A 26,009-nucleotide genomic window follows, 5' to 3' on the forward strand; every position below is an offset into this window, starting at 1 on the left:
TTTTTTTATATAAATGAACAGCAACCAGAGAATAAGGCAACGTCCTGGGAAGGAAGGAGCGAAGCTGCTGAACTCCAAAGGGTGCCGTTTCAGCCTCAGGGTTACGCTACATCAAAGGTGGGGAACCTGAGGTTCTCCAGATGTTGCACGACTAAAACTCCTACCAGTCTCTCATAATTTGGTATATTGGTGGGGCTGATGGAAGTTGAGAGTCCAGCACAGGGAATCTACTGGTTCCCCACCACTGAAATACCTATTCAGGTTCAGCACACTCTGCAGCTACACTTGGGCAGTATTTTTTAAATGAGGATTCAGACATGCAGCAAAAGGTGCTTGGTATTTCTAAAGGTGAAGTTAAAGCCTTAGAAGCGTCTCCCAAACTTGGTTCTCCAGTTGTCTCTGGACTACAACTCCCATCATCCCTAGCTAGGACTAGTGGTCAGGGATGATAGGAATTGTAGTCCAAAACAACTCGAGAACCAAGTTTGGGAGACGCTTCTAAGGCTTTAACTTGTCTCAAGGACAAGAGGGCACATGGAGGATGAGAGGAAGTACCACTTATGCAAGTGGACATTGGCCAAGCTGGAATTCAGAAGCTAAATTCTTTTTTAGGAATTAAATATACATGCAGGTGCTGCTATCAGAACACTAGTTATACAAAATCTGCTAGCTGAACACCAAGAATCATACCCAAACCTTGCTACACAGACAGCTGATTCAGATATCCAAACAACCAGAGTTTGCCCACTTCCTTACTTATTTCTGTTTAGCTGGCCAGCGGCAGCCATTTCAGGGAGGGAGGCAGATTGTGAACATTCCTAATCTGTGATTTGTTCACAGGAAACAATGGAAATCATCAGCTCGTTATATGCAAACGCTTGCCTAACAAATAATTTCCTGGGAACGCATTGTGTTCAGAAAGTGGGACCTGCATGTATTCTTCAGATGCATCCTGTAAGGCGCATGTCCCATGATGAAGTAGCATCCTTGCATCTCTCACACAGGGGTGGCTAAACCTGCGGCTGTGCAGATTGTTGGGACGCCAAACTCCCACCAGCTCCCCATCTGCACGGACAGCTATCAACATCTCCCGCTCTTAAGTTCTAGGAGAGATCTGCAACAAGAGCACTCATCTTCACGACTCTTCAAAAACACCAGCACACCAAGACGGTGAGAAAGGAACACTAGCAAATACTCCCCTTGCCTTCATCTTCCTCTTGCTTCCCTTTTAAAAAATAAACTGAAATTTAATCAGCTTTAGCAAGTTTAGAAGCCGCTTTTCACACATAAGATGGCGTTACCATGTACAGTTAACTATGCAGTACAGAAAGTAGTACATGAATTTGTCATTGTTTACAGAGAACCTGATGTTATGCTAGGCATAAATATGGTTCTACGGAGGCATACACAATTGCAAGTGCTACACAGCAAAGTGTAAAAGAGAAAAGGATTTTTTTAGGTTGAGTCCATAAACGGAAACACTTGTCTACCAATGCTGGCTTACGTTAGTGTAAGCAGAGTTAAGACAGATGATACCAAGACAGAAACAAAACTAAGGCTTGGCTTGAGATGGCCCCAAGATGCATTTAATTGGTGGACAAGTTTCTCCAGAAACACAAGATACCATTCCTTAGCAAAACTATTGCAGAAGTGATGCTTCAAGATGGGAAACCTTCAGGCTTGAGCAGGTACCTTAGTTCCCATTCCCCGTATTAAGAACTTAAGCCCAGGAGATTTACATTTTGAAGTTGCATCGCTGACACATGAAAATTGTATTCCCACTTCCCATCCAGTTCGAATATAAAATCAGACACTGGGGGCACACTGGCAGCAATATACCCATTCTCTGTCCTGTTGCAAGCTAGATCTTCGTTAATAATTGCAGATTCATTGCAGCAGTGACGTTTCTGTACAACCAGGGTTGTGTTTATTTAAAAGCATTTATAAACCGCTTAATATTTTAAAAATCTCTTAAGCGGTTATACAAGCTGCTACAATTCTGCAGAAGTGTAAAACAGAAGTTGCAGCACATGGTACAGGGTTCAGATTTCAGCTTGCCAAGAAACTCATTTCTAGCCCTCAGTTCCTAGCCCTTAAGGTTGAAAGTAGAGGAATTCAATGTAGAGCTAAGTGAATGGCTCTGCCTGCCCCCCTCCTGAACATACAAGGTACTGAAGAGTCTCCCGAGCCCTTAGGCAACATGCAGCGTGCCGGGGGGGGGGGGAGGACTCTGCTGTGCCAGGAGAAGTCCTTGTGCAGGATGAAGCCCGTCATATTCTTGTGAGCATGGGGAGTGCCCTCAAAAGCTACTAAAATTTCCATTGATCAGGGGTGGGGCTTGGGTGCCCTGCAGCACAGCTTCTTGCCATTGTCCCTTGATTAGGTTATGCAGAATTATTGTACAACAGTAACGCATTACAGAGTCAAACAAAATAGGTTGTATCATTTAAATTCACATCACTGATGCCGAAGCCACCCTTTTCTCGGCTCAGAAAAGGGTTGCTGTTTTGGTACTTAGGGCAGCTATTGGACACCAAGAAGGAAAAATGACAGCAACTATACAACACAGCTCTGTTCAACAAAAAATATGCAGCCTGCACTATACTGTTCTATAGATTCTCAAAGGTAAGAACCATCTCCCCCGGCCAAGGACAGGTTACTTCAGCATTCTGGTGTTTCCATTCACATGCACGACTCACCCCACTAATGGGCGCCGCTGTCATCACCTTACCTTATCAGACCAAGGCAGCAGAGGTCTATAGGTTGTCCTGCTCCACCACTTGCTGAATGTAAAAAAACCCCAAAAGCTAAACTTCACTGTCAAAGCTGCAGCGCCCAATGGGAGGCTCCATATGATCCAGAGAGATCAAAATCGCCACAGCAGCTTAGTGTTATTCAGGTTGGGGGTTTAGTGCTATGATGAAGATACACCACTTACATTAAAAATCTAATTGAATGCAGGGGAGGGGGGTAGTTAAGGTAACTTGAGTTTTATTTAGCATCTAATTTCTGGGACGTTAAAGAACTATAATTTGTCCTGGACAACAGAAGAAAAATAGGCTGTGCTTACAGATTGTTTTCTGCCATATTCTTTCTTCAGGACCACTGTTTTATTTTTTTGCCCACTCTATTACACGGGATGTACATATCAGGTGTTGTTAAAAGGTCAGTGCCTGTACAATACATTCTACAACTGAGCACCACTTTCCTTAACTGAACAGGCAAAGAGAAAGTACACGGAACATCAGCATCTGGCAGTATTTTTCCCAAAAAAAGTGACTAAAATGGGTTTAAGTTGATTAACACTATTAAATCACATCTAATATTTGTTACTACATGATTTCATTACAGCTATACGATACAATTATACAAAATGTGTTAACATCAAAGAATACAACCAAAAAAATTAAGATAGCAAACAAAACCTATATAACTTTTTTTTCTCTTTACAGGAAAATACTTTTGAAGTATGCATGTAACTGCCCATTCTTTTAAAGAAAATCTACTGCAAGCAAAGTTATCAACCTCCAGAAAAAATCACACATAGCATTACTAAGCATATCCCCAAAAAGTGTACAATATGCACACTTGGAAAATACAAAATTAAAAAATTGTAAGCAACAGGTGAGCTTCATATTTATAACAATGTGAAAAGTCCAATTTTAGCACTGTTGTAGAAAGATCTGTCTTTGATGCAAGTCCATGAACTGTCTTGCCTCCTCCAGGTGGGGCCACGCTTTACAAAAACACCGTACTCTTGAAACCCAAATTATAGAGCAAAATCGAGCATTGCAGCAATGCACCCTTAAAGTTTATTTTGCCACTTTATCAAAAACAAGTCCTTTAGGCGTGTAGGGTTCTTTTTTTGTTTGTTTTTTTAAATTCTTTCCTAGAAACAATATACAAAGGGGAGGCTTATTCATTTTCAACCATTCTCCTGTAAAGTAAGATGCTTTGAGTCCAAGAGCTTTCTTCTTGCAGAGTTTCACTGGTTGTTTTTGGCCTTAGCATGTGTTAAGATGTGAGATTTCAGGTTAGTTGACTGAGCGAACTTCTTATTACAGCCATCAAAAGGGCACACATAGGGCCTGTCTCCAGTATGAATTCGCACATGTGTGCGCAAATTGAAGTCCAGTGAAAAGCGTTTGCCACAACCTTCAAACGTGCACTGTTGAAGGAAAACACAGGGCATTAGGAGCATGTCTCAGTAAGACTAATATTTTTGCCTCAAATACTGTGAACATGAAACTATTATTAGTTTGCTCATGGCACGCTGGCACTTTCTAGTCACCATTTCTATACAGTCTCTCATAGTAGTCACAAGGCAGAGGGCAATCATTTTAAAAATGCAATACAAACATACAATATTCAGAATGAAGCTGAAACTCAAACCCATGGACCATATGGATCATATTTGTTGCTGGTTGACTGACTGAATACAAAGAGTGATCACTAATAGTTTCCCGTCACCCTGGAAAAACGTAACAAGTGGAACGCCACAGGGTTATGTCCTGGGCCACTGTTGTTCCAACATCTTTATAAATGACTTGGGTGAAGGAATTGAGGGGATGCTCATCAAATCTGCAGATGCCACAAAACTGGGAGGGGTAGCCAATGCCACTGAAGACAGAATAGTGATTCAATCAGACCTTTAACAGATTGGAATACTGAGCCGAAACTAACAGTGAATTTCAATAGGGACATAGGTAAGGTTTTACACTTAGGCAGGAAGAACCAACTGTACAGATATAGGATGGTGGACACCTGGCTTGCCTGGAGTACCTGTGAAAAAGATCTAGGACTATTAGTAGACAAGCTTAACATGAGTCAACTGTGTGATGCAGCAGCAAAAAAAGCTAATGCTATTCTAGGCTGCATCAACTGAAGTGTAGTATCCAAATCAAGGGAAGTAATAGTATTGCTCTATTCTGCCTTGGCTAGTCCACACCTGGAGTACTGTGTCCAATTCTGAGCAACACAATTTAAGAAGGATGTTGACAAGCTGGAACATGTGCAGAGGAGGGCAACTAAGATGATCAAGGGTCTAGAAGCCAAGCCTTATGAGGAATGGTTGAAGGAGCTAGGACTAGATGACCCTCAGGATCCCTTCCAACTCTACGATGCATACAATCATACAAAGTATGATTCTATACCTCGTGACATGAATTTACTAGCAGTAAGATATCTCAAGAAAAAGCTTTACATTTCTAAAGCAGTTAAGTAGTAGTCCAGGTAACATTACATAAGCCTATAAGCAGTTCTTGGTATCCTTCAAGCACCACCTTTACTCTTTAATCCACATTTCCCCAGGAAAATACATGGTTAATGTACACCAATTAACCATGACGTTACATTAAAAAAATTACTGCAAATGGCAGGCTTCCCAGCCAAGAACTTAGGAATCCTATGGACATGAAGAATTCACCCATTCCTTCCTATAAATGCCTGTGTTATCTGAACAGTTCAGCAGGGATAACAAGCAAAGTACGTCTCTGGAGGATAAAGACAATGATCACTTTATCCACTGAAATCAAAGTTGGCATTCACTATCTTGTTTCTATGCACGGCTTCATTCATAGCCCTCTTGCACGATTTTTGCCAACGAAAGGCTGAGGAACATTTGATGAAGAGGCATGTCTTCAACAACATGGCAAAAGTCAATTCTTGATTGCTTTATATAAAGGACGGTGAATTAACAGCCATGGCAAACTACTACTACTACTGAGAGGTAAAGAGTGCCAGCTTTCACAACAGGAACAGAATTTCTCCACTGTCTAGATTTCTGTTTATTGCTCCTATTACAAAAGTTTGCATACAAGCACATTCTAAAAACCTCAAGGAGAAAAAGCACACATACAATTTGTTTATGATGTTGTCCAGTTTGTACATCTTGAGCTGGCAAACTAGACAGTATGACTTATCAGTGAAAGACATCCCACACCTATATAACCTCTGAGGCCTGGCCTGTAGTGGGAAAATGCAGCATGTCAGGAAAGGGAGAAACAGTTCTCAATATATTGCACTCCATCTACATCAACAGCTTGCAAGTGCCCCAATAATTAAGTCTCTGACAATGATGAAGTGTGCAGCCACCAAATGAAATGCTTTGGGGGGGGGGTGAGTGAGTGAATGAATGTAATTACATTTTGCTAGGTATATTTTGCCTAGCAGCTATTAAGTCTGCTGCTTGTTATAAGACCTGATCTCAAACCTCCTGGTAACTATGGAAAAATAGCATCATGAATGACCCAACAAGACAGGATAGGAAAAGATTTAGTGTGAAATGCCTGTTGGGCAGTTGCTTGAATTATTCTCTGTCCACACATTTAGATTATTTCCAGCCCTTTAACTGGTGTTACCTAATTTTATCTGAGAACAGGTACCTTCGGGTTTTTTGAGCCTCAGAATGATCTCTACATGCAGCTTATAAATGTCTACCAAAAGTATTTTGAAAAAAAAAGTTACCTGAAAGGGCTTCTCTCCAGTATGAACTAGCTGGTGCCGCTTTAGTTTTGAGCTCTCCACAAAGGCCTTGCCACATTCCGCACAGACGTGTACTCGAGGCCCATGAGTGTGCAGATGCTTCCGCATGGCAGAGTTGTCCCTGAACATCTTTGTGCAGCCCTTCGAGAGAATACAAAGAAGGCCCATCAGTGGACTGTATTACAACTAGGATTTCCGGGTGCTCTACTAAAACACATTCAGCCTCTTCACATTTTTTGCCAAGTCATTTTCAGTTTTTTTTTATTTTTTAAATACATGAGCTGCTTTCCCTTTTTCCTAGTTGCCATGGCCCTTCTACTTCCCATCAGCAGAAACAATACTTTTATACAATACAAAATGTATGCAAATTTCCTCATACTTTCATTTTTAAAAGGAACAGAGAATCAGTCTTTATAAGCATGAACTCTGAAGTTAAAAAGCATTTTGTTGACTATCAGGCTATCAGCAATCATAATATTTTACTCACTTTATGAGGACAGGCTATCGTTCTTGGAGCATCATCTTCTTTGATTTTTCTTGGCTTCATTCTTGCAAAGAAAAGCACAACAGCATTGATCAGTGAAAAGGAAATATATTCTTATTTGCTTTGTATTAACCAAGTAATCTTCTGACATAAACCAACTGTATCGTATTGCAGTTGTGATGGCAAAGTCTCAAACTGACTGGCTGAGCTGGTGTGATGGCATGAAATATTCCACTGTCCAGGAAACTAAACAGTTTACAGTTCAACTTCTGTGAGGGAGGGGAAGCTGTTATTTTGGCTGGGAATAAAACCTCAAAGGAACAGGGTTAGGAAGAGGTGCTGGGACTGGTCCTATCTCTGCACATTTAAGGATATGGAGCCCAGAGGGGGAAGGCTGGAGGCAAGATGGAATAGAGAATGGACTCTGAAACAGGAATCTGGAAACTTGAGGAATATGGCAAGCAAGCCAGAGAATTTATTCCAGAATGACCTAATCAGAGAGAGAACTCTGAAGAAATTTCACAGCAATTACGAGAGCCTCTATGGTGAGGAAGAAAAACCACAGAGTGATGGAAGCTAGTCAAGGATGACTAAAGGAAATGCCTGTAAGATCAAGATCCTGAGGGGGTAACCCACCAGCGTGACCTGCTCTCACTGTGGCATGAACTGGCAGGCTTTAAACTACACAATAAAGGGCATCCTCATACTCACAATTCCTATCTCAGTGACTGAACTCTTATGCCAGAAAGATCATTTCTCAGTATCTGATAATTATGAATGAGAATGCTACTGGAAGGAATTTTTTTATTTTGTTTTGATTATGAATGAGAACAATGGAATAATGTTTTTACTAGAAAAACAATTTTCTTACCACTTACCTTGCAAATTCAGCCAGCTGTTTAGGGTCGGAAAGATCGATGCCAGGTATTCCTCCAGGTGGTAGCTTCTTTCCTGTCATGTATTCAGAGTAGTCTGGAGGGGAGTTCTCACCAATGATCTGCTCTTCCACCACAGTCTCATGGTCAATGTCTTTTTTGTCATCTGAAATGATTAGAGCAAACTGAATTTTGATTTAACATCCTCGAAGGACACCACCGTTGGCTAGGCTTGTACCTTAGCACAACCTCCCCCACCCTTAGCGCTAGCAAACATCCCTCAAGCTACTTCCATATGCAGGGTCAAAAAGATAATAAAATGCATTAGCAAATGGTCATTTGCTTACAAATCTGTACTTTACGGAACCCTCTGCCCTCTGCCCTCTGCCCCAGTACTAAGCACTAGCTTTATAGAACATGCAATTATTTCCTATTTCAAATGAATACAATCCTAAATTCAATGTATGCTGAGTTGTAACTATAAATATATACACTGGCAACTCTGCCAATTTCAGCTTAATTTAGCCACAGCATGATCAATAAGGTGGCAATTAACTTCCATTTTCTTTTAATAATTATTCCCTCTTAAAGTAAAGAGGAATTCAGAATTTTTAATTCTAAAGAACTGAATTCTTCAACTGCCAATTCCTTGCTAGAAAAATAATCCACAACCCAACAAAGATATGAACAGCAGGCAGGGCACATATGCTAACTGAACATTCTGGGTAATCAAAATCTGTTGCCATAGCTTGTTATATGGTGTTCGACAGTTTCTATATTTCATTATCAATTCATTTTCTTCCTTTTTATAAACTACCAAAAGCACAGCACAAACAAAGCAATCCTAAGGGCAAAGGGAGAGAGAGAGACTGCGGTGGAGGAAGCCCCTTTGTCCTACAGGCAGGACAGAAAGGGGCAAGTGATTCTCCCCCCCCCCCCAATTTTGCCTTTAATGGCTGCTTGTCCTTTTAAAACCCTTTCCTTCCCACTGCTTCCAGTGAGAGGGTGCGATGGGGAATTGGGAGGATCCTAAAGATCCACAGTAGCCACCCCCAACCCAGAATGCCTCCTTTTTGTCCTCTCTGCTGTCCTACTTCCTTGACAGCTCCATTTGCCAAAGAGCAGCTGAGAACCAACAAGAAGTTCCAAGCATCTCCAAGGATCCCAGAATTGCTGTGCAGGTTTGGAAATGAATGAGAACTGAATGAGCCAGGAGGATTAATCATGGAGATTGCACGGCAGGTACAGTGCTTCCTGCAGCAGTGAACAAGGTCTTGTGATCCCTGCCTGCTATTGTGAGTCTTTGAAATAACATGGTCTGTCCAAACAAGTACATATTTGTGCCTGCTCTTGAATGCTGGGCAGATCATCTGTATCTCGAAACTAATTTGTGCTGTGGCTGCTGTAGACACCCACTTCTTCAGGGGAAGCGTCAGAATCTGGCAAAAAGCCTTCACATCTTGTCAATGTGTGCATCAGGCTTTCGGTCCTGATGTCTGTTGACATGGGCGAAGGCTTGCAAAGGTGTCTGGGGAGAAGGAAAGCCTGCTAGTTAAAGCTGCCCAGCAACGCCTCTGTCCCTTCTGCTATTGCAGCTATCAAAGACCAGACAAGGGCCCTAGATAAGCACTGCAAACTTTTCAAATGGTGCAGCGGGTGGTAGATCCTATTCCACCTTTTGAACCCTCCCCTCCGAAGGTGGCATGGCAGCTCCTGTACTATGCACTAGCTAATCCACTTCTGTAGCCCCAGGTGGACAGATCCACTATCCAGAATCAGAGGGTGGGGTAGCCTAAAGATCCGCTGGCTTACACCCATTTTGATCTGTCCTTCCTGCCTATGAGGGTTAGCACCAACCTAGCAGAGCCACCCTGACAGGGTGGTCGGGCCACCTGGGTGCTCCCCACCATCACTACCAATAGCAATTGCTCTCCTAGAGGAGCAACCTCTTCCTCTCCTAGGGCTCTCAGAAACTGTGCACGGGATGGATATGGTGTTGAATGCCTCCTCCTTTAAACTTAAAACACATATTCAGCCAAAAGCCCACCTCATGACCCACCCTGGCTAAGTAGAGGGGTGGGTGGTGGGGAATGCAATGAAAAGACCCATGCACCAAGATGGGAAGGACCAGAAACTACATAGGAACTCTCTCTACTCAGAGAATATAGGATGCTAATTTCAATGACCTTGCAAGTGGGAGGGCAGATCTATGCAAGAATTACTGCCTCCATTGAAGAAGAAATTAGCTAGTTTAAACTCCCTGTAAGAAAGAATAGTGAATAGCTCTACCCCTAACACTATCCAAAAATAATATTTGCATGTAAGAAATGAATAAGCCATATGCTAATTTGTCAAATGTCTGCTGCAAAGGGGGAAATTCATGAATTGATCCCATTATTTTAGTTTCCACATAAGCTATCAAGGAGAGGTATCAAGAATAGCTCACCCTTGAAAATTCTTCCTAGTGAAACACCAAACTAAGGCCCGGAGGCCAGATACGGCCCAATCGCCTTCTCAATCCGGCCCACGGACGGTCCATGAATCAGCGTGTTTTTACATGAGTAGAATGTGTGCTTTTACTTAAAATGCATCTCTGGGTTATTTGTGGGGCATAAGAATTTGTTCATTTCAAACACCCCCCCAAAAGAAAATATAGTCCAGCCCACCACATGGTCTGAGGCACGGTGGACTGGCCCACAGCTGAAAAAGGTTGCTGATCCCTGACCTATACAGTTCTTTCGTTCTTTGTGAATGCCACCACTAGCTCTAAATATAATTTTCAAGTAGTAGTTCAATGAAGGATTCTCAGGAATTCCTTCCTCCTGAATAGTGTCAAAATCTAAAGAATTCCTATCTAACTTTTAAATTTTTTTACACTTCTGGCATTCAAATGTGATCAATGCTCTAGAAAGGTGGATCTGAGTTTATGAATAGAGATGGTAAGTCTGGTTAAAGAATAAGGATTTAAGTAACATGACAGACAACTAGAAGGAGCCATGGGAGAAAGAAGCAAAGGTAACCAGCAGCAAGTAAGATTGCAATGCACAGTAAAGAAGACGATGAAATGAGATCGGATATAATGCTGGTCTGCATGCATGTCAGTGCTTCTGAACTTTCACCATAAATCTTATTTGCTCATGTCCCCAATTATGTGCTTAGGATGAATCATTGCTGTTAACTAGGAAAATCATTTTACATTCTGAATTTTTTTAAAAAAGAAATATATGTATTAAGTGTTTTCAAGTATCCTGAACTATTGGACTTGGATGAGTTGAATACTCTCTGGTAAAGGAACCCTCAATAATCCTCAATGGATCTGAGGGTGGATGATTATACCTTCAAAGAATGGAGATTAAAGAGCTGCTGTTGCTTTGTTCTTAGGTTTCACAGTGTATGGTTCTAGGACCCTAACTTGACAGATCATCTAACCTAGCAGAAGCAAGCTGTATGCACAGTTTGAGCAATAATATGTGTATATTATCATGCAGAACAGATTACTGGCACTAGCATGGGGAATGCAAGAATTTAAGAAGAACACTATTGGATCAGACCAAACACCCATCCAGTCCAGCATTCTGTTCACATAGTGACCACTTCCAAATTTGGGAAACCAAATGAATTATAGCCTCTGTTCTGGTGAACATCTGGTTCATTTATCTTCTGTACATAACAACACCCCAAACTGGCTTGACCAACCCAAAGATAACAGAGCAGAAAAAATCCAGTAGAACTGATGGATGCAGTCAAGTTTCAGAAGCATAGTCAAGGGCATCAGTGGAAGATTTGGGGCTTAAACATAACATGATAGGATGCCAGTGGCCACAGGTGTTGTGGCTAAAGACATCGTATTATGCAGATACATGCTGAATTTCTAATAACTAGGATCTAAACTTACATTTCTACTTCTGGGCATTATGACCTAGATCTTACTGCAGTGAATTCTTATTAATGAGATACGCCTGTATCGCTTCAGTTTGCTGAAAACTATTCAATGGGGTGGGAGAGAGAAACTAGGCTAAAATGCTTCTCAATGATATCTAGATTTCTATGTCGAAGTAATGCCTAGTTCAGAAGAGCATTGAAACATTCTGGAGTGGCATAGATGTACTACGCTTGTGAAAAAGGAATGGCACATAGGACTGGGGGAACCTATGGCCCCCGTAAGTTGTTGGACTCTAGCTCCCATCAGTCCCGAGAACATGGTCAGTAGTCAGGGATGATGGGAGATGGAGTCCAACAGAGTATACGGGGCCACAACCTACCCACCCCTAGTTTAGAAGATGCTATCTGACAAGGGTCACTGCAATAGCCATGCAATAGTTTCCCGCTTACTAACTGAGAGGGATTTCTTAATGGTTTGAGAAATAGCATTGTGCTATAATGGGACCCTGGAATGTAACTAATTACCCAGAAGGACAACAGAAGGACTTCCCTTAATTTGAAAGCTGCAAGTTATTAAATTGCTTAAGAAGCAACTCTACTCAACCCCAAACTTCAAAATTAAAAGTCACTTGAGAGCAAGTACATGGTATTTGGTGTATTAACACATTTTTTTTAGTAATTCAGGATATTATGCTAGAAACTATTAGGCTTTCCACGTGCATGAAAAGGGGGGAAGAGAATGCCTAAGAACTGTTTTTGACCTCCACTGTCACAAGTTCAGATAAGGCACTGCATAAATGCAATTATGGAGCAAGTTGAACTGGTTACCAAAACTTGGTTTCCATATCATAAAACACAGGATATGTAAAAAGATGCATTCAAGATTTCAGAAGACGGTATCTGAGAAGTTTATGAAGTTTAACCAGTTCAACTATTTGAGCATCTAAAAGGGAGTGCCATTTAATGTATAGTACTGTAACTGAACACATCCTCCTCAAATCCTACCCTATTCAATAACATTCAAATTCAGAACTGGTAGAAGTGTTAAACTTTCCTACAACAATTATTTCTGCAGGAGGGCATTAAATTTCCCTTAAACAAGGCTAAAGGAATATTCTGGGTAGCCAGTCCCAAAACTGAGGGATGCATAGCACTCCTGTTCAGAACTTGGGAGAATCCAGAAGAGGAGAATAATGGCACAAAGACAATATACTACTAGGTAAAGAGGTGGCTGAAAGATAGCATGAAAAATTCTTCTAACTTTGTACAAACTGTTAAAAGTTTGATCTGAGCCTTTTTGTGTTTAATCATCATACTATATTATTTCAGATATAGCCCACTGTTAAGAGTGTATGGCATATATGGAGAATTCAATTATGCTACTTCTGTTAAGCACACCTTGAACTAGTGGTCTGTAAAGTGCCTAAAAGGAGCAAGCACAATATTGTGATCAAACAGGGCAGGTACTCAATTAAATTATATAAGCAGGCTGATGGACCTCAAGAGCTATCAAGGCTTCAGAGCACCACAGAAAATAATGGGTGTATATACATATTACATTTCAGCAGAAAAGGCTATTGCATTATTTATACAAGGTCAAAACAAGCCTGGATTAATGCACTGATTTTGATTCAGAAACAGAGAGAATTGAGTCCATAACTAACAGAGTTCATTTAGGCCATCAACATCAGTAGCTTCAGACACCTTACTAGATGCCTGAAAATCCACAGCTCAATGCAGCTAATTGATCTTTGACTTTCGGCACCTCTGGCAATAGCTTCTGCATCATGTAATATTTGATAAAGCTGCTTACCATAAGCACAAAGCATATAGGACTACAATCTGCACTAGAAAGTAAGCCCCATTTATATCAGTAGTACTTGCTTCTAAGAAAGCATGGGTATGTCACTGCAGAAATTATCCATTTAACATATCAGATTCCGTGAACCACTTATTACTCAATTACTTGAAAATTTATCAGCATGGTCAATAAAGTGATATGGCTATGAAAATATTTTAGATTGTCACAGAATGCCACTTGCTTAGTTTCTCTGAAGTACCAGAGGACAAGATAACCAATAGTGAAGGGGACTGGAAATTTTAAAAACACTGAATAAAATCTGTTCTGGGATAGTTTTTAGACAGCACACAGGATTGAGCTATGATGTTCCACATAATCTAATGTGAGTTGCTTCCTAAGAATTACAAGCCTTAGTTCTAAATTAAGTGATTGTGTTTAGTAGTTTGGATTTACAGTAGGCATGCCCAAAGTGTGTTTTGGGGGCCTAATCCGGCCCCTGTGGCAGTTTATTTCCTGGGATAAAATCCTAAAAAACCCTCAACAACTTCAATCCTAAGAAAACTCAACAAACATAGCCCTTCATCAAATCTGGCCCTCTTTGAAAGAAGTTTTGACACCACTGATTTACAGAGAGCACACCAAACACATCTGTCACTGGTCTCTAAGCAATGTAATGATATATTTACTCAATGAAAAAATATCATGTACAAAATTAGTACAGCACAAATGTTATGTAGACTGTATAGTCATAGATTCTGGATTGTGCTCCTGGCTGGCAGTGTTTATTTTATTAATGATTAAAACAATTACTCTGTCCTGGGGATTATGTTGTGCTGCTATTCTTAATAATATATAAAGTTGCCCTTTTAACACCAGGACTTTCTAAAACTATGTATTATCAATGCAGTAATAAGGTAGAAACTCAAGCTAATTCAGCAAATATTTATGTTTCTTTCACTTAACACACTGAAATGTTGATGAACTGTGTTCTAATCAGCCAAGCAGGCATATATTGTAAAACACCAGGAGCCAAATTCATACCCATTTTTATGTTTCTGTAGGTGATACTTCAAGGGATCTACTTGCGTAGAACCTGGGATAGCTCACTAATTAGAGCATGAGACTCTTGTGTGAAACATTCCTGCAATACAGGGGACTGGTCTAGATCAGTGTTTCCCAACCTTGGGTCTCCAGCTGCTTTTGGACTACAACTCCCATCATCCCTAGCTAGCAGTACCAGTGGCCAGGGATGGTGGGAAATGTAGTCCGAAAACAGCTAGAGACCAAAGGTTGGGAAACACTGGTCTAGATGACCCTCACAGTCCCTTCCAACTCTGCAATTCTATGGATTAGGACACTTAAAAATAAAGGATTAATGGTAGTAGGTTCTCCATTCATTAACACTATATTTAACTTGAAAAAAGCATTTGAGAACTCTAAAACCCTGAAGTTTCCTCCAGCTGCTACCCTTTACTATTAACCCATATATACCGGCAGGAACCGCAAGCACTGTTTACTGCGGAGGTTAATTCCCTTGAAACAACATATCCTGGATCTGGAGGCAGGCAGTGTCAATTTCACACACCTGCTGTGCAATGAGAAGAGGTGGCAGCACCTCTTAAGTCAAAAGTCACTCTCTCTGCTGGTCTTCTGCCAGAGATCCAGCTTCCAGGGTCAGAGAGGATCCACCTCCTTCCTTCAGAGCAGATGTCAGGGATCCAGGCGCCTAATTTTAGGCCTCCCCCAGACCCCTCAAGTTATTAAAAACCCCGCTAGATGTCAGCTAAAGAGACTTTTAAGCACCGTGAAAACAGGCTCAGTTTGGGAAACGTGTTTCGTGTAAAAGTGACTCGGTTCTGGTGTTGGAAGGAGGCGGCAACTGGGGCGCTTCCCCGACTTACCGGCAGTAAAACTGCAAGCCGCGCTTCCTGAACAGACAGACCTCTTGTCGGAATTTATTCGGGAGTTTTTCTGGGGAGGAGAGGGGGACTTAGCCAAAATCCCGGGAGGAAGGAGAGAAATGAGGGGGAACCAGGCAGGCAAGCGCTACGAAGTCGAGGCGGCTGGTTGGGGAAAGGAAACGGACATGAGGCGGGGCGCAAGAAGGGAAGGAAGCGGCTTATCCGTTTTCTTGCGGGGGAAGGAAAGAGGGTTGAAAAGACGACGAAGGGAAAAGCCCAGCGAGGAGGCTGGGGGGGGGCAAGGGAACGTTTAAAGGTCGCCCCGAGTCTGTCACGGGGTAGAGAATGAAAGGAAGGAGGCAGCTCGAGGAGAGGGAGAGAGGCTGGAAGAGGGGAGGGAAGGGGCCGCCGAGCTCGCCCCGCGCCGCCGCGCGCCGGCCCCGCCTCCCTCCTCCTCCCTCCCTCCCCCTACTGCAGAAACTACGCCATTGCGGCCTAGTCCAGGAGTCACTCAGAGAACGAGAGGAGATGGGGGGGGAGGGGAAGGAAAGAGAGCGCGCGCGCGCGGGCAGGCAGGCAGGCGCGCCACCTCGCCTCCCCTCCTCTCTCTCTCTCTCTTCCTCTCGGCCGCCATCTTGGCGGGGCCGCCGCCATCTTTCTTTCCCTTTTCCCCCCCGCCGGAGGGAGCCGGGCAATCAGGCAGAGGCAAGCGCAGACCCCGCCATCTTTTCGGGGGAAGCCGCCATACTTGCCCTGGCGAGATGAACATGGCGGCGCCCATCACACACATCCAAACATGGCCTCCCTTCAAAACAAAACGGGGGGAAAGTGCCCGCCGGGCCCGGAAAAGGGCTCCCCGGACCCTGGGGGCCTCCCCGCGCGAGGTGCCGAGCCCCGCCCGGCCGCTCCACTTACCCGAGGCCCACATGGTGACCGAGAACTCCCCCTCCAGGGTCTTGATCTGCACCTGCTTCTGCTCCCATTTCCTGCCGCCGCCGCCGCCGCCGCCCCCTTCGGCCGCGCCGCCGCCCCCGCCTCCTCCCCCGGCCAGGTAACTCTTCTTGCTGCTCTTCTTCCCGCTGCCGCCGCCGCCGCCGCCTTTCTTCACCCGGCCGCCGCCGCCGCCCGAAGAGGAGCCTCCCCCTCCCGAGCCGCCCTTGCTCCCCGCGGCCGCGACGGTGACCAGAGTCTGCTCGATGTACTCGTCCTCTCCGGCCGGGGCCGGCACGGGGATGAGGATCTGGTCCTCGAAGCCGTCGTCGGCCCGCAAGCCGTCCGAGTCGTCTCCGCCGACCACCTCCTCGCGGGTCTGCACCAGGATCACCTCCTGGTGGTGCGGGTGGTGGTGCAGGTGGAGCTGGCCGCCCCCGGCGCCCACGCCGCCTCCGCTGGGGTCGCCGTCGGTGACGAGCGGCTGCAGGGCGATCATGGGCGGGTGGTGGTGGTGGTGGTGGTGGTGGTGGCGGCGGTGGGGCGGGTGGTGAGGGCCGCAGTCCTCGCAGCACTCGTCGTCGTCGTCCTCCTCCTCCTCCTCCTCCTCGCCGCCCACCACGGTGGTCTCGATGGTCTCCACCGGGATGGTCTCCACCTCGATCTCGTGCAGCTCCACGATCTCGGCCGGCATCTCCGAGCCGTCCGTGGCGATGTACAAGGTGTCTCCCGAGGCCATGGCGGCGGGCGCAGCGGCGGCGGCCCCGAGCCTAGCGACGGGCCTCGGCTCCGCTCGTCCGCCCGACGCCGGCGGGGCTCAGGCTCCTCTCGCTCGCCTTCCTTCTCCCTCTCCTCCTCCGCGGCCGCCTCCTCCCCCTTCCACACAAACACCAGCTCCTCGCTGGGAGGGAGGGAGGAGGGTGGGAAGCAAGCAGGCAGCAGCCTCCGCCGCCGCCGCCAAATCCCGCCCGCGCCGCCTCGCGAGACTTCCGCCGCTGCGAGAGACAGGCGCCCCGAGCCTCCCTCGCCCGCCATCCAGGCCCGGGGGAGGCCGCGGCTGCCGACGGGACACGCCCCCCGCTCGCGGCCGGGGGGCCAATCGCCGGGCGAAGCTCGACCTCAGGGCTCCGCCCACCCCCCAAACCACGCCTCACTCACCAACGGCCAAACAGGCCGGTTGGTCTTCCGCCGCCCCTCGCTTCCCCCCTTCTCGGCGCCCAGCCTATCGCGAAGGAGCTCGGCCGCGGGGCCACGCCCACCCACCCGCTCCTCCTCCTCCACCACCATCTCCCTCTTGGGTTCCAGTCAGCTTGCCGTTGGCTTCTGACGAAGCTTCTCTCGGGTGGGTCGGCCGTTGCTTTCTACGGCCCCGCCCACTTCTCTGGAGAGAGCGTCTCGCGATTGTCATTGGCTGGTTCCGGTTTGCTGGGCCGGTTGGCGCGGCGGCGGCGGCGGCAACTTCGGCGCCTCTGGCTTTTCTGAGGGGTCGGTTCCCTCAGAGCGTCCGTGGCGGGTGGGAGCGTGTCGCCATCCCGGGGGCAGTTTTGGAAAGAGGAACGGGCGGGTGGGGAGACTGCCTCCTGCCCTCTCCATCGGGCGGAGGATTTCCCCTACCTTGGAGGCAAGGGAGGCAAAATGCCGCCTCGCCGTGGCTTCCCTCTCGCCGCTTCGCTTTGCTAATCCGGATGCCGCCTCCCTTAAGGGCCCTCCGAAAAGGACCAGAAGATGCGGAGCTCTTCCTCACCCGGAGACGCGGAGGCTTCGTCGCCTCCCCAAGCCGCCAGCAGCTGAAACGACACCGCTCCTCTCTCCGGGAGACTCCCGATTTGGCTCGCCGCGATCGCTCCGTTTGGGGAAGCGAACTGGTTGCCGTGCTTGCAATTGGATGTTCGGCGCATCGTCTGAAGAGACGTCGCTGCCTTTATTTTCCCTTTGGGAACCGAGCTGCCGCTGCCCCGCCGGCATTTCTGGCGAGCTGCCTCTTGTCTAACATGATTTTACAGCTCGGGGCAACGGGCCTCGCGATCCCATGCAAACGGGGGACGCCTGGGACAAGGTGGAGGACGAATGCGTATAATATTCGGAGGCTGGTTTCGGTGGTGCTTGTGAAAGTGCTCCAGTAAATTGTGCTTAAAGAGTGTAACCTCTTCTTCCCATTGCTTTTCTTTTCTTTTCTGCGTCTTGGCATTTCTTGGGATTCAGCACCTGAGGAAATGGACTGCGTAGTTTTCATTGATTTGTAAACTGCTCTAGGAAGCTTTTCTGGTTGAAGGGTAAGGTGTAAATGCTTTGAATAAATAAACTTTGCACTCAAGAATGGGTGCAGAAATGGTTGCTTTCCCTCCTCCACTTGTGTTTATTTGGATTACAGTATTAATGGTTATGTTAGCGTGAATTCAATTAATGTGTGCTGTTGTGTAAAATGTAATAGTTTATAATTTAATACCCTCCAGCTGCTGCTGATCTTGCTGGCTGATGGGAGTTGGAAGTCCTGTATTTTGAGGTTATATATTCATACTTTAGAATATTTAACTATTTTTCCCCTATGAGATCCAGAGTAATGTTTCCTAACATTTAAAGCATTTCGGGGACACTACTTAGCGTACCTTGTAGAAAATCTCAGTGAACATGGGGGACTTTCTTTTAAAGTACTTTATTTTCTTGTTTAAATATTGCACACACAACTCATGGAACTTTTATGTGAAACAAGCATACTTTTCAAATGTGTCTTTCAATCTTCCTTCCAAATTATAAATGAAATGTGTCAGGGTGAGGATGATTTAAATTAGGAAAATCTTTTTGTGGCAGAAGGTGTGCTGTGAAGACTGAGTGTTGTGCATTCACATCAGTTTGCTTAGATATGCAGAAGTGAGACTTGTCCTGCCATCACAGCTTACTTTTAGCTTGTGCTAGCTAGAGAAATGAAGGTGAGCTTATAAATGCAGGAGCGTGCCAAGGTCAGACCGACAACAAACTAAATGTATAGTTAATGATGCCTAATGGATTTCAGTAAACAGCCTCTGGTCTGTTTGCAAAGAAAGTCCCACTGATACTAGGATAGTGTTCAGGGCAGGCTTAGCACTGAATGCTGAGTGACCAAATTGACTAAATGTCATTGGATTATTAGGGGAAATGTGCTATGCTTTAGTGATAGACAACATAAGTTGGACTATCATTGTCCAGATGGGGCACAGCTGGGCCACCATCTGAAGCTGATGGAAGGCAGTCTGCTGCACTGAGTTCATCTGAGCCTCAAGCAACAGCAAGGATCCAGAAGTACCCTGAAGCTGTGTACCCGCTCCTTGAGAGGGAGAATAACCCTATCAAGAGCAGGCAGCCTGCCATCCATCTGGACTAGAGAATTACCCACTAAAAGAGATGCAAAACATGAAGGCTGTAAAACATCACAATAGGCAGAAGAAAAAGAACTGATGCTGAGACAATATAGTTCTTCTGCTGCGTATAAAGTACGAGGAAAGGTGATGTCATGAAAGAGAATAGACATCGTTAATAAGGCGCGACTTCCACACTCAACTTCCTTTGCCATTCTTTGTATTCTCCTGTAGCAATCCTTTGACTTTGTTGGGGGGTTAAAGAAACAACCATTTGAAAATTGCAGCAGATTTTGATCTCTCCAAAGCATTCATTGAAGCAAATGTCAGTTCAAAGTGAAGGGCAATATCAATCTTTGGGGTGTCTCAGGGCAGAGTCAGGATTCAGGGAGTTCCTTGGGAGTCTGCCAGGTGGTTTGTAAGAGCCCTCCTGGATCAGACCAAAGGCCCATTTCATTCAGCATCTTATGCAAACCGATCGATCAACTGCCTTCAGCAGGATATGAAGGTGGTAGACTGCTTCATTGGAGGTGTTTAAACATGTTGGGTGGCCATCAGTCAGAGATTATTTGGCTGTGATTCCTGCTTGCAGGGGGTTGGACTTGATGACCCTTGGGGTCTTTTCCAGCTGTACATTTCAATGACTATATGAATGCAACAGCATTCTCCCCATTTGTGATTCCCAGCAACTGATATTCAGAAGCAACCCTGGAGAGTGACCATTATGGCCAATAGCCACTGATAGCCTTATCCCACAACAGTATACTATGATAAACCTTCTGATCATTCCTGTACTAAGATACATAGGTCCCAGTGCATTTAATGTTAACAACTTTTAATTGTCCCTGGAATTTGACAGCCACGTTGCCAGCGCACAGATGGAGTAAGTGCTTCCGTGCCTAGAGAAGGAGGTTAGGAACTTATCCACATGCAATCCTGAAACTGTGTTTGGGACAACAAGAACATTCCAAACTAGGCTGCAAACTAAAAACACTGTTGGTAGAGCCCCTTGAATAGATGGGGAATATCCTCCAGATATGCTGACAATTGCTATGTTTTTCAGTGTATTTTATTCTGCTTGTAAGTTGCCTAGATACTATTTTTGCATTAAGTGACAAATGCTTGTAAGTTGCCTAGATACTATTTTTGCATTAAGTGACAAATAATAGCCACAGTATGGGAGGGTACTGGGCAGCAGAACTGAGTTGGAAAGGGGAAAAGGCATTTCCCAGTTTCATCTCATCAGTGCACAGCATCCAGAATAACATTTCCTTGCTGCACAGAATCTGTGGAATTGTGTCGAAGGCAGGTTGGCAACTGCCTCTCTTAGATTCCTTCCTTTTCTTTTTTTAAAAAAATGCTTTATTGAAATTAAAAAGAAATAACAAACAAAATGGTTATCCAGAAGAAAGAAAATAAAATGGTAATATCACATCACAATATGTTCTTCTTGGGTTTCTAACGACTTCTCGCCACCTCATCATGCACTTAGTCTATGTAGTACACTACTTATTTTAATTTCCTTTGTTAATTTTCATCAATATTATATTCTCTTACAATTATCCATCATACCACAGAAGTCATTCAAGGCCTACCACTGACATCATGTTATTACAGTAATCCTTAAGATATTTTTGTACATGTCCCATTTCCTAATAAATGTTTGATCAGTATGACCTCTCAGTTTTTCTGTCATTTTTGCCAACTTGGCATATTCCAACAGTTTACATTGCCACTCCAGCTTTGTCGGAATTTTATCTCCTTTGTCGGAATTTTATCTCCTTTCCAGTTCATAGTGATTAATATTCTTGCAGCTACCGTGGCATACAAGAATATTTCTCTCGCATTTTTAGGTATGTCTGGGCCTAGTATCCTCAGGAGGAAAGCCTCCAGGTTTTTTTTTATGAAGGATACCTTAATCATTCTCTTGAGCTCATTATAAATTACATCCCAAAATTCCTTTATTTTCTTACAGATCCACCACATTGAGCCTTCCGCATCCCCACATCTCCAGCATTCACTTGAAATGTTCTTATACATTTTAGATAATTTTAGTGGTGTTAAGTACCAGCGGAATTGCATCTTCATAAGATTTTCTTTCAAGGTGTAGCATGCTGTGAACTTCATATTAACCTTCCATAGATTTTCCCAGGCATTCATTGGGATACTATAGCCAAAATCTTGAGCCCACTTGACCATTACAGATTTTACTTTCTTGACTGGGAAGTCAAGGAGGAGTCGGTACATTTTGGAGAGAGTTTTTACTTTAGAGTTGATCAGTTCTTTTTGACAGTATGCCTTTAAACTTATGTCCAGCGATTGGACTCAATAACTGGTTTTGCCGCGACTGTGCTAGGCGACTGGAGCACTTTCAGAAACCTTCCAATCCTGGAAAACAGGTCCCAGTGCACTGGACTCACAACTGTGTATTGTGAGCACCAGACATGCAGAGTATAAATAACGCGGAAGCTAGCTGTGAAGCATAACTCCTTTTATTTCTAATAGCCACTACAAACTAAAGAACTACTGGCTTGCATGAATGTTGCATCTCCCACTCAGCCATCTAGTCACTACATAGATAAGACTGTCTCCACACACAGAGTCAGGCAGGCAGGCAGGCAGGAGAGGAAGAGCAGAAGAGCAGTTTCTGCCCCCTCTTTTCTCAAAATATCAGGAGATTCTTGCAATGGGAAGGGTGAAAATATCAACACTTTTTTCCAATCTGGAGGGTTCCATCGCAAAACCATATCTTTTGTCTAGTTTAAATGCCTCGTGAAGTTGGTGATATTGTAACCAACCTGACAGATGTTCCCTAATTTCTTCGAAGTTTTTTAGTTTCAGTTTATTTCCTTCCTATTTTAATAATACTTTGTATATTGGCCAATTCCCTTTCATATATTTCTTTCTTCACTGCTAGTGCTGTTCTTAGATTTCAGGGAATGATAGATCCAAAAAGACTAAATCCTGTACTTCTGACTGTGTGTATGCAAAAGCGTAGGAAATGTCTGTGCTGGATAGCCTCCTGTTGTAATCCATGGCTGCTGTAGTGGGCGCTCTTACCCATGTAATCTTGAAATCATACATTTTCTTTGGGAATGTTGTTAATTCATAATCAGAGGTCAGAGCCAAGCGGTTCAGCAAATTGAAAATGAAATGGAATTACGTTTCCTCCTACAGATTCTGCTGAATTGCATTTATTTCAACAAGGTAGGGTTGCCGTATTTCAAAAAGTGAAAATCCCAACACAAAAGTTGTTGAGCTTTTCCCAGACATTTCTGCGAATTCCACTTTTTGCGATGGCCGAATCCCAGCTATGTCCGGGAAATTCCAAACGTATGGCAACCCTACAATATACCCAACCATGGTTATATTTTCAGAGCAGGGGCAGCCAACGGGAGGCCCTTCAGATACTGCTGGACACCACCCCCATCCTGTGCCACTGAGGCTTATGGGAGTTGGAGTCCAACAACTTCAAGAGGTCTGCAGGATCCCCACCCCCCAGTGGCATAGCGTGGGTTGTCAGCACCCGGGGCAAGGCAAGTAATTTGTGCCCCCTAACCCGTGGATTTGCGCCCCCTAACCCTAACCCCCAGATGTTGCGCCCGGTGCGGCCGGCCCCCCTGCACCCCCATGCTACGCCACTGCCACCCCCACCCCCTTCTTTCTCTCAAGAGTTATGACAGAGTAGCACCCACCTGGGCATCCTCTGGTCCAGGGGTCAGCAAACTTTTTCAGCAGGGGGCCAGTCCACTGTCCCCCAGACCTTCTGGAGGACCGGACTATATTTTTTGGGGGGGGGGGAATGAACAAATTCCTATGCCCCACAAATAACCCAGAGATGCATTTTAAATAAAAGCACACATTCCACTCATGTAAAAACACGCTGATTCCTGGACTGTCCGTGGGCTGGATTTAAAAGCTGATTGGTCTTGATTTGGCCCCCGGGACTTAGCTTGCCTACCCAAGCGTCTGGTCCCTTCCGCAAAGAAGTTGGTGCTGAAGATCAGTGTTTGGCTCCTGTGACTGAATGAACCTATCAGTTGCCTCAAGGTTCAGTTTAAACACACTTTTTAACATCTGAATCAGGGGGAGGGAATCTTCTGCAGCCCATGGGTGGGTGGGGCCCGAGGCCCATGTGAGTGAAGCAATTGACGCAAAGTTTCCCATTGTACAGAACACCCTCTCCCTTTCTACACACACCCCTCTCTATCTGCCATGTGGAAAAGCAAGAGTCCAAGGACACATTCCAGATGGGCAAGGACCTATAAGGAGAGTATGAAGTATGGCTGGTGAGGGGAATGGATTGGGGAAAGGGGGTGTCGTCTGGGAATGGTTCTGGGGGCCAGATAACAAGGACTGGAGGCCACAGTTGGCTCCCAGGTCTGAGGGCCCCTAGCCTTGATCTAAATGAAATGTGAAGTGCTGTGTCAGCACTATGACAACGAAAGACGGCAGTATCACTACGGTTGAGGATGTTTAGCCTGGAAAAGAGGAGACTCAGAGGAGATATGGAATATCTCAAGGGCTGTCCCATGGAAGATGGAGCAACCTTATTTTCTGCTGCTCTGGAGGGTAGGACCCAAACCAATGGATTCAAGTTACATGAAAGGAGATTCCGACTAAACCTCAGGAAGAACTTTCTGACAGTAAGAGCTATTCAACATTGGGACGGATTCCCTCAGGAGGTCTGAACTCTCCTTCCTTGAAGGTCTTTAAGCAGAGGTTGGCTGGCCATCATGGATGCTTTTGTAGAGATTCCAGAATTGCAAGGGGGGCTGGACTAGATGATCATTGGGGTCCCATCCAACTATACAATACTGTGATTCTTTGATCCACAGGAAAACGCTGCATTCACACTTCCCTGTGGCAGCTGGGGCTCATAAGGCAAAGGACACGTTAGCCTATGGTAGGCAGAATACAAGCCAAGGGCAGGTAGAGTCAGCACAGATCGCAATATTAGCCCCATTTACCTGAGAGTATGCCCCAGTGAACATAAGAACCCCCTGAAAACATTTAGGAAAAGATTGCTTTTATCTTCAACAACATGTTGCAATCCAACATGACTCAGAAGGCAAGTGTCTCACAACCTGTTAGTCCTGGTAATTTATGTTCCTTGAGTGATTCTTATACATGTAGAGAACTAACTTAAATCATGCTTATGTATGCATGGCAGAGGTTCTTTTGTTTAGTGGCATTCCAAAATATTAGAATTGTAAATATAAAAATAAATATAATGAATTAACATATAATAATTAACATTAAAATAATTTTGGGATAGTCTTCGTGCCTTTGGTAGTCCCTTAGCTGCTCATCTATTGGGAAAATGTGAACAGATTTGTCTACTAAAAGGTCAAAAACTTTAAACCTTATCTGCTGCCAGATTCCTGCAGGGACATTTTATCATCTGTAACGGGGGAAAGGCATTGTGTACACATTTATTCTACCACATTGTATAATCAGGTCTCTGTACTGCATAATTGGCTCTCCGTATTCCTAATTGAACATAAAAAGTGATGCCAGACTCAGCTTATCTTACTCATTTTTTACTTGATGTAAATTTCTTTTCATTTATGGTTTTCAAATCATGGAAGAAGCCTAGCAAAATGACGCTTTGGCACTCCTTACAGTGTTTTTATATATGCTGAAAGCCGCCCAGAGTGGCTGGGGAAACCCAGCCAGACGGGTGGGATATAAATATTATTATTATTTTCATTATTTATTTATTTCTTCTGGGAAGAGATGGGCGAGACAACACAGCAGATCTGGTTCTGCCCCCACCTTTCTCATTCGCAAGGCCCCTAAACACTTCAAACAGAGGATTCCTTGCAACATTCTCCCCCACCCCCACCCGTGTAGCCTCTGATCCTTTAACCAATGCACACCGGGAAGCTTCTCAAAAATCTAACGTAATTATTGCACATTCCCCAGATCCGGAGACAACCGAGATGCAAAAAGCAAGTGCTTAAAAGCAGGACAAATATAACCGAAAATGAATCCATCAATCCTATCCATGCGCGCGCAGTGCGCAAATCCCATCAAGCTTGCAATAAAGGTTGGATCTAGTTCAGGGAGGCGCGCGCTACAGGAAGCCCGCAGATTGCATCCCAGCTCGCCTCTGGCAGCACATTCCCAGCTGAAAATCGTGAAAAAGCCTTTTAAAATTATTTCTAAGGCTTCTCAAATCCGCTTGCCGCGCATAAGCTGCCGCGGGCCCGGCGCTCCTCGTGGCGCGCCTGATGCGCAGCGAGCGCGCTCCAGTCCGCGGCCGCTTCTATCCCGCATCACCACGAGGCAGGCGAGTTGGCGAAGGGGGCGGAGCCC

The 26,009-nt window shown here is 44.9% G+C and overlaps 1 protein-coding gene across 2 annotated transcripts; it reads right to left on the minus strand.

Annotated features, from left to right (window-relative positions):
- Positions 1 to 1,899: 1,899 nt before the first annotated feature.
- Positions 1,900 to 17,411, minus strand: YY1 (YY1 transcription factor). 2 transcript variants are annotated; one of them, XM_081862220.1, is made up of 5 exons: positions 16,342 to 17,411; positions 7,846 to 8,008; positions 6,971 to 7,031; positions 6,466 to 6,624; positions 1,900 to 4,168 (listed from the first exon to the last, which is right to left on the minus strand). In XM_081862220.1, the coding sequence occupies exons 1-5, from the start codon at positions 17,093 to 17,095 to the stop codon at positions 3,986 to 3,988; spliced, it is 1,320 nt and encodes a 439-aa protein (XP_081718346.1). In that variant the 5' UTR covers positions 17,096 to 17,411; the 3' UTR covers positions 1,900 to 3,985. The 2 variants fall into 2 exon arrangements, with proteins under 2 accessions (XP_081718346.1, XP_081718347.1); XM_081862221.1 differs by having other exon boundaries at positions 7,846 to 7,996; positions 16,342 to 17,195.
- Between the last annotated feature and the right edge of the window lie 8,598 nt (positions 17,412 to 26,009).

Source organism: Podarcis erhardii, assembly GCF_964252035.2.
Source record: "Podarcis erhardii genome assembly, chromosome: 1".
In the NCBI taxonomy this organism is placed as follows: domain Eukaryota; kingdom Metazoa; phylum Chordata; class Lepidosauria; order Squamata; family Lacertidae; genus Podarcis; species Podarcis erhardii.

Excerpts from the sequence above, each read along its gene's own strand:
- YY1 (XM_081862220.1), bottom strand. The coding sequence starts at position 17,095 with ATGGCCTCGGGAGACACCTTGTACATCGCCACGGACGGCTCGGAGATG. Across the intron at positions 8,009-16,341 it reads GGTCACCATGTGGGCCTCGG|ATGACAAAAAAGACATTGAC; the intron begins GTAAGTGGAGCG and ends TAATCATTTCAG. Across the intron at positions 4,169-6,465 it reads CTGGAGAGAAGCCCTTTCAG|TGCACGTTTGAAGGTTGTGG; the intron begins GTAACTTTTTTT and ends TTCCTTCAACAG.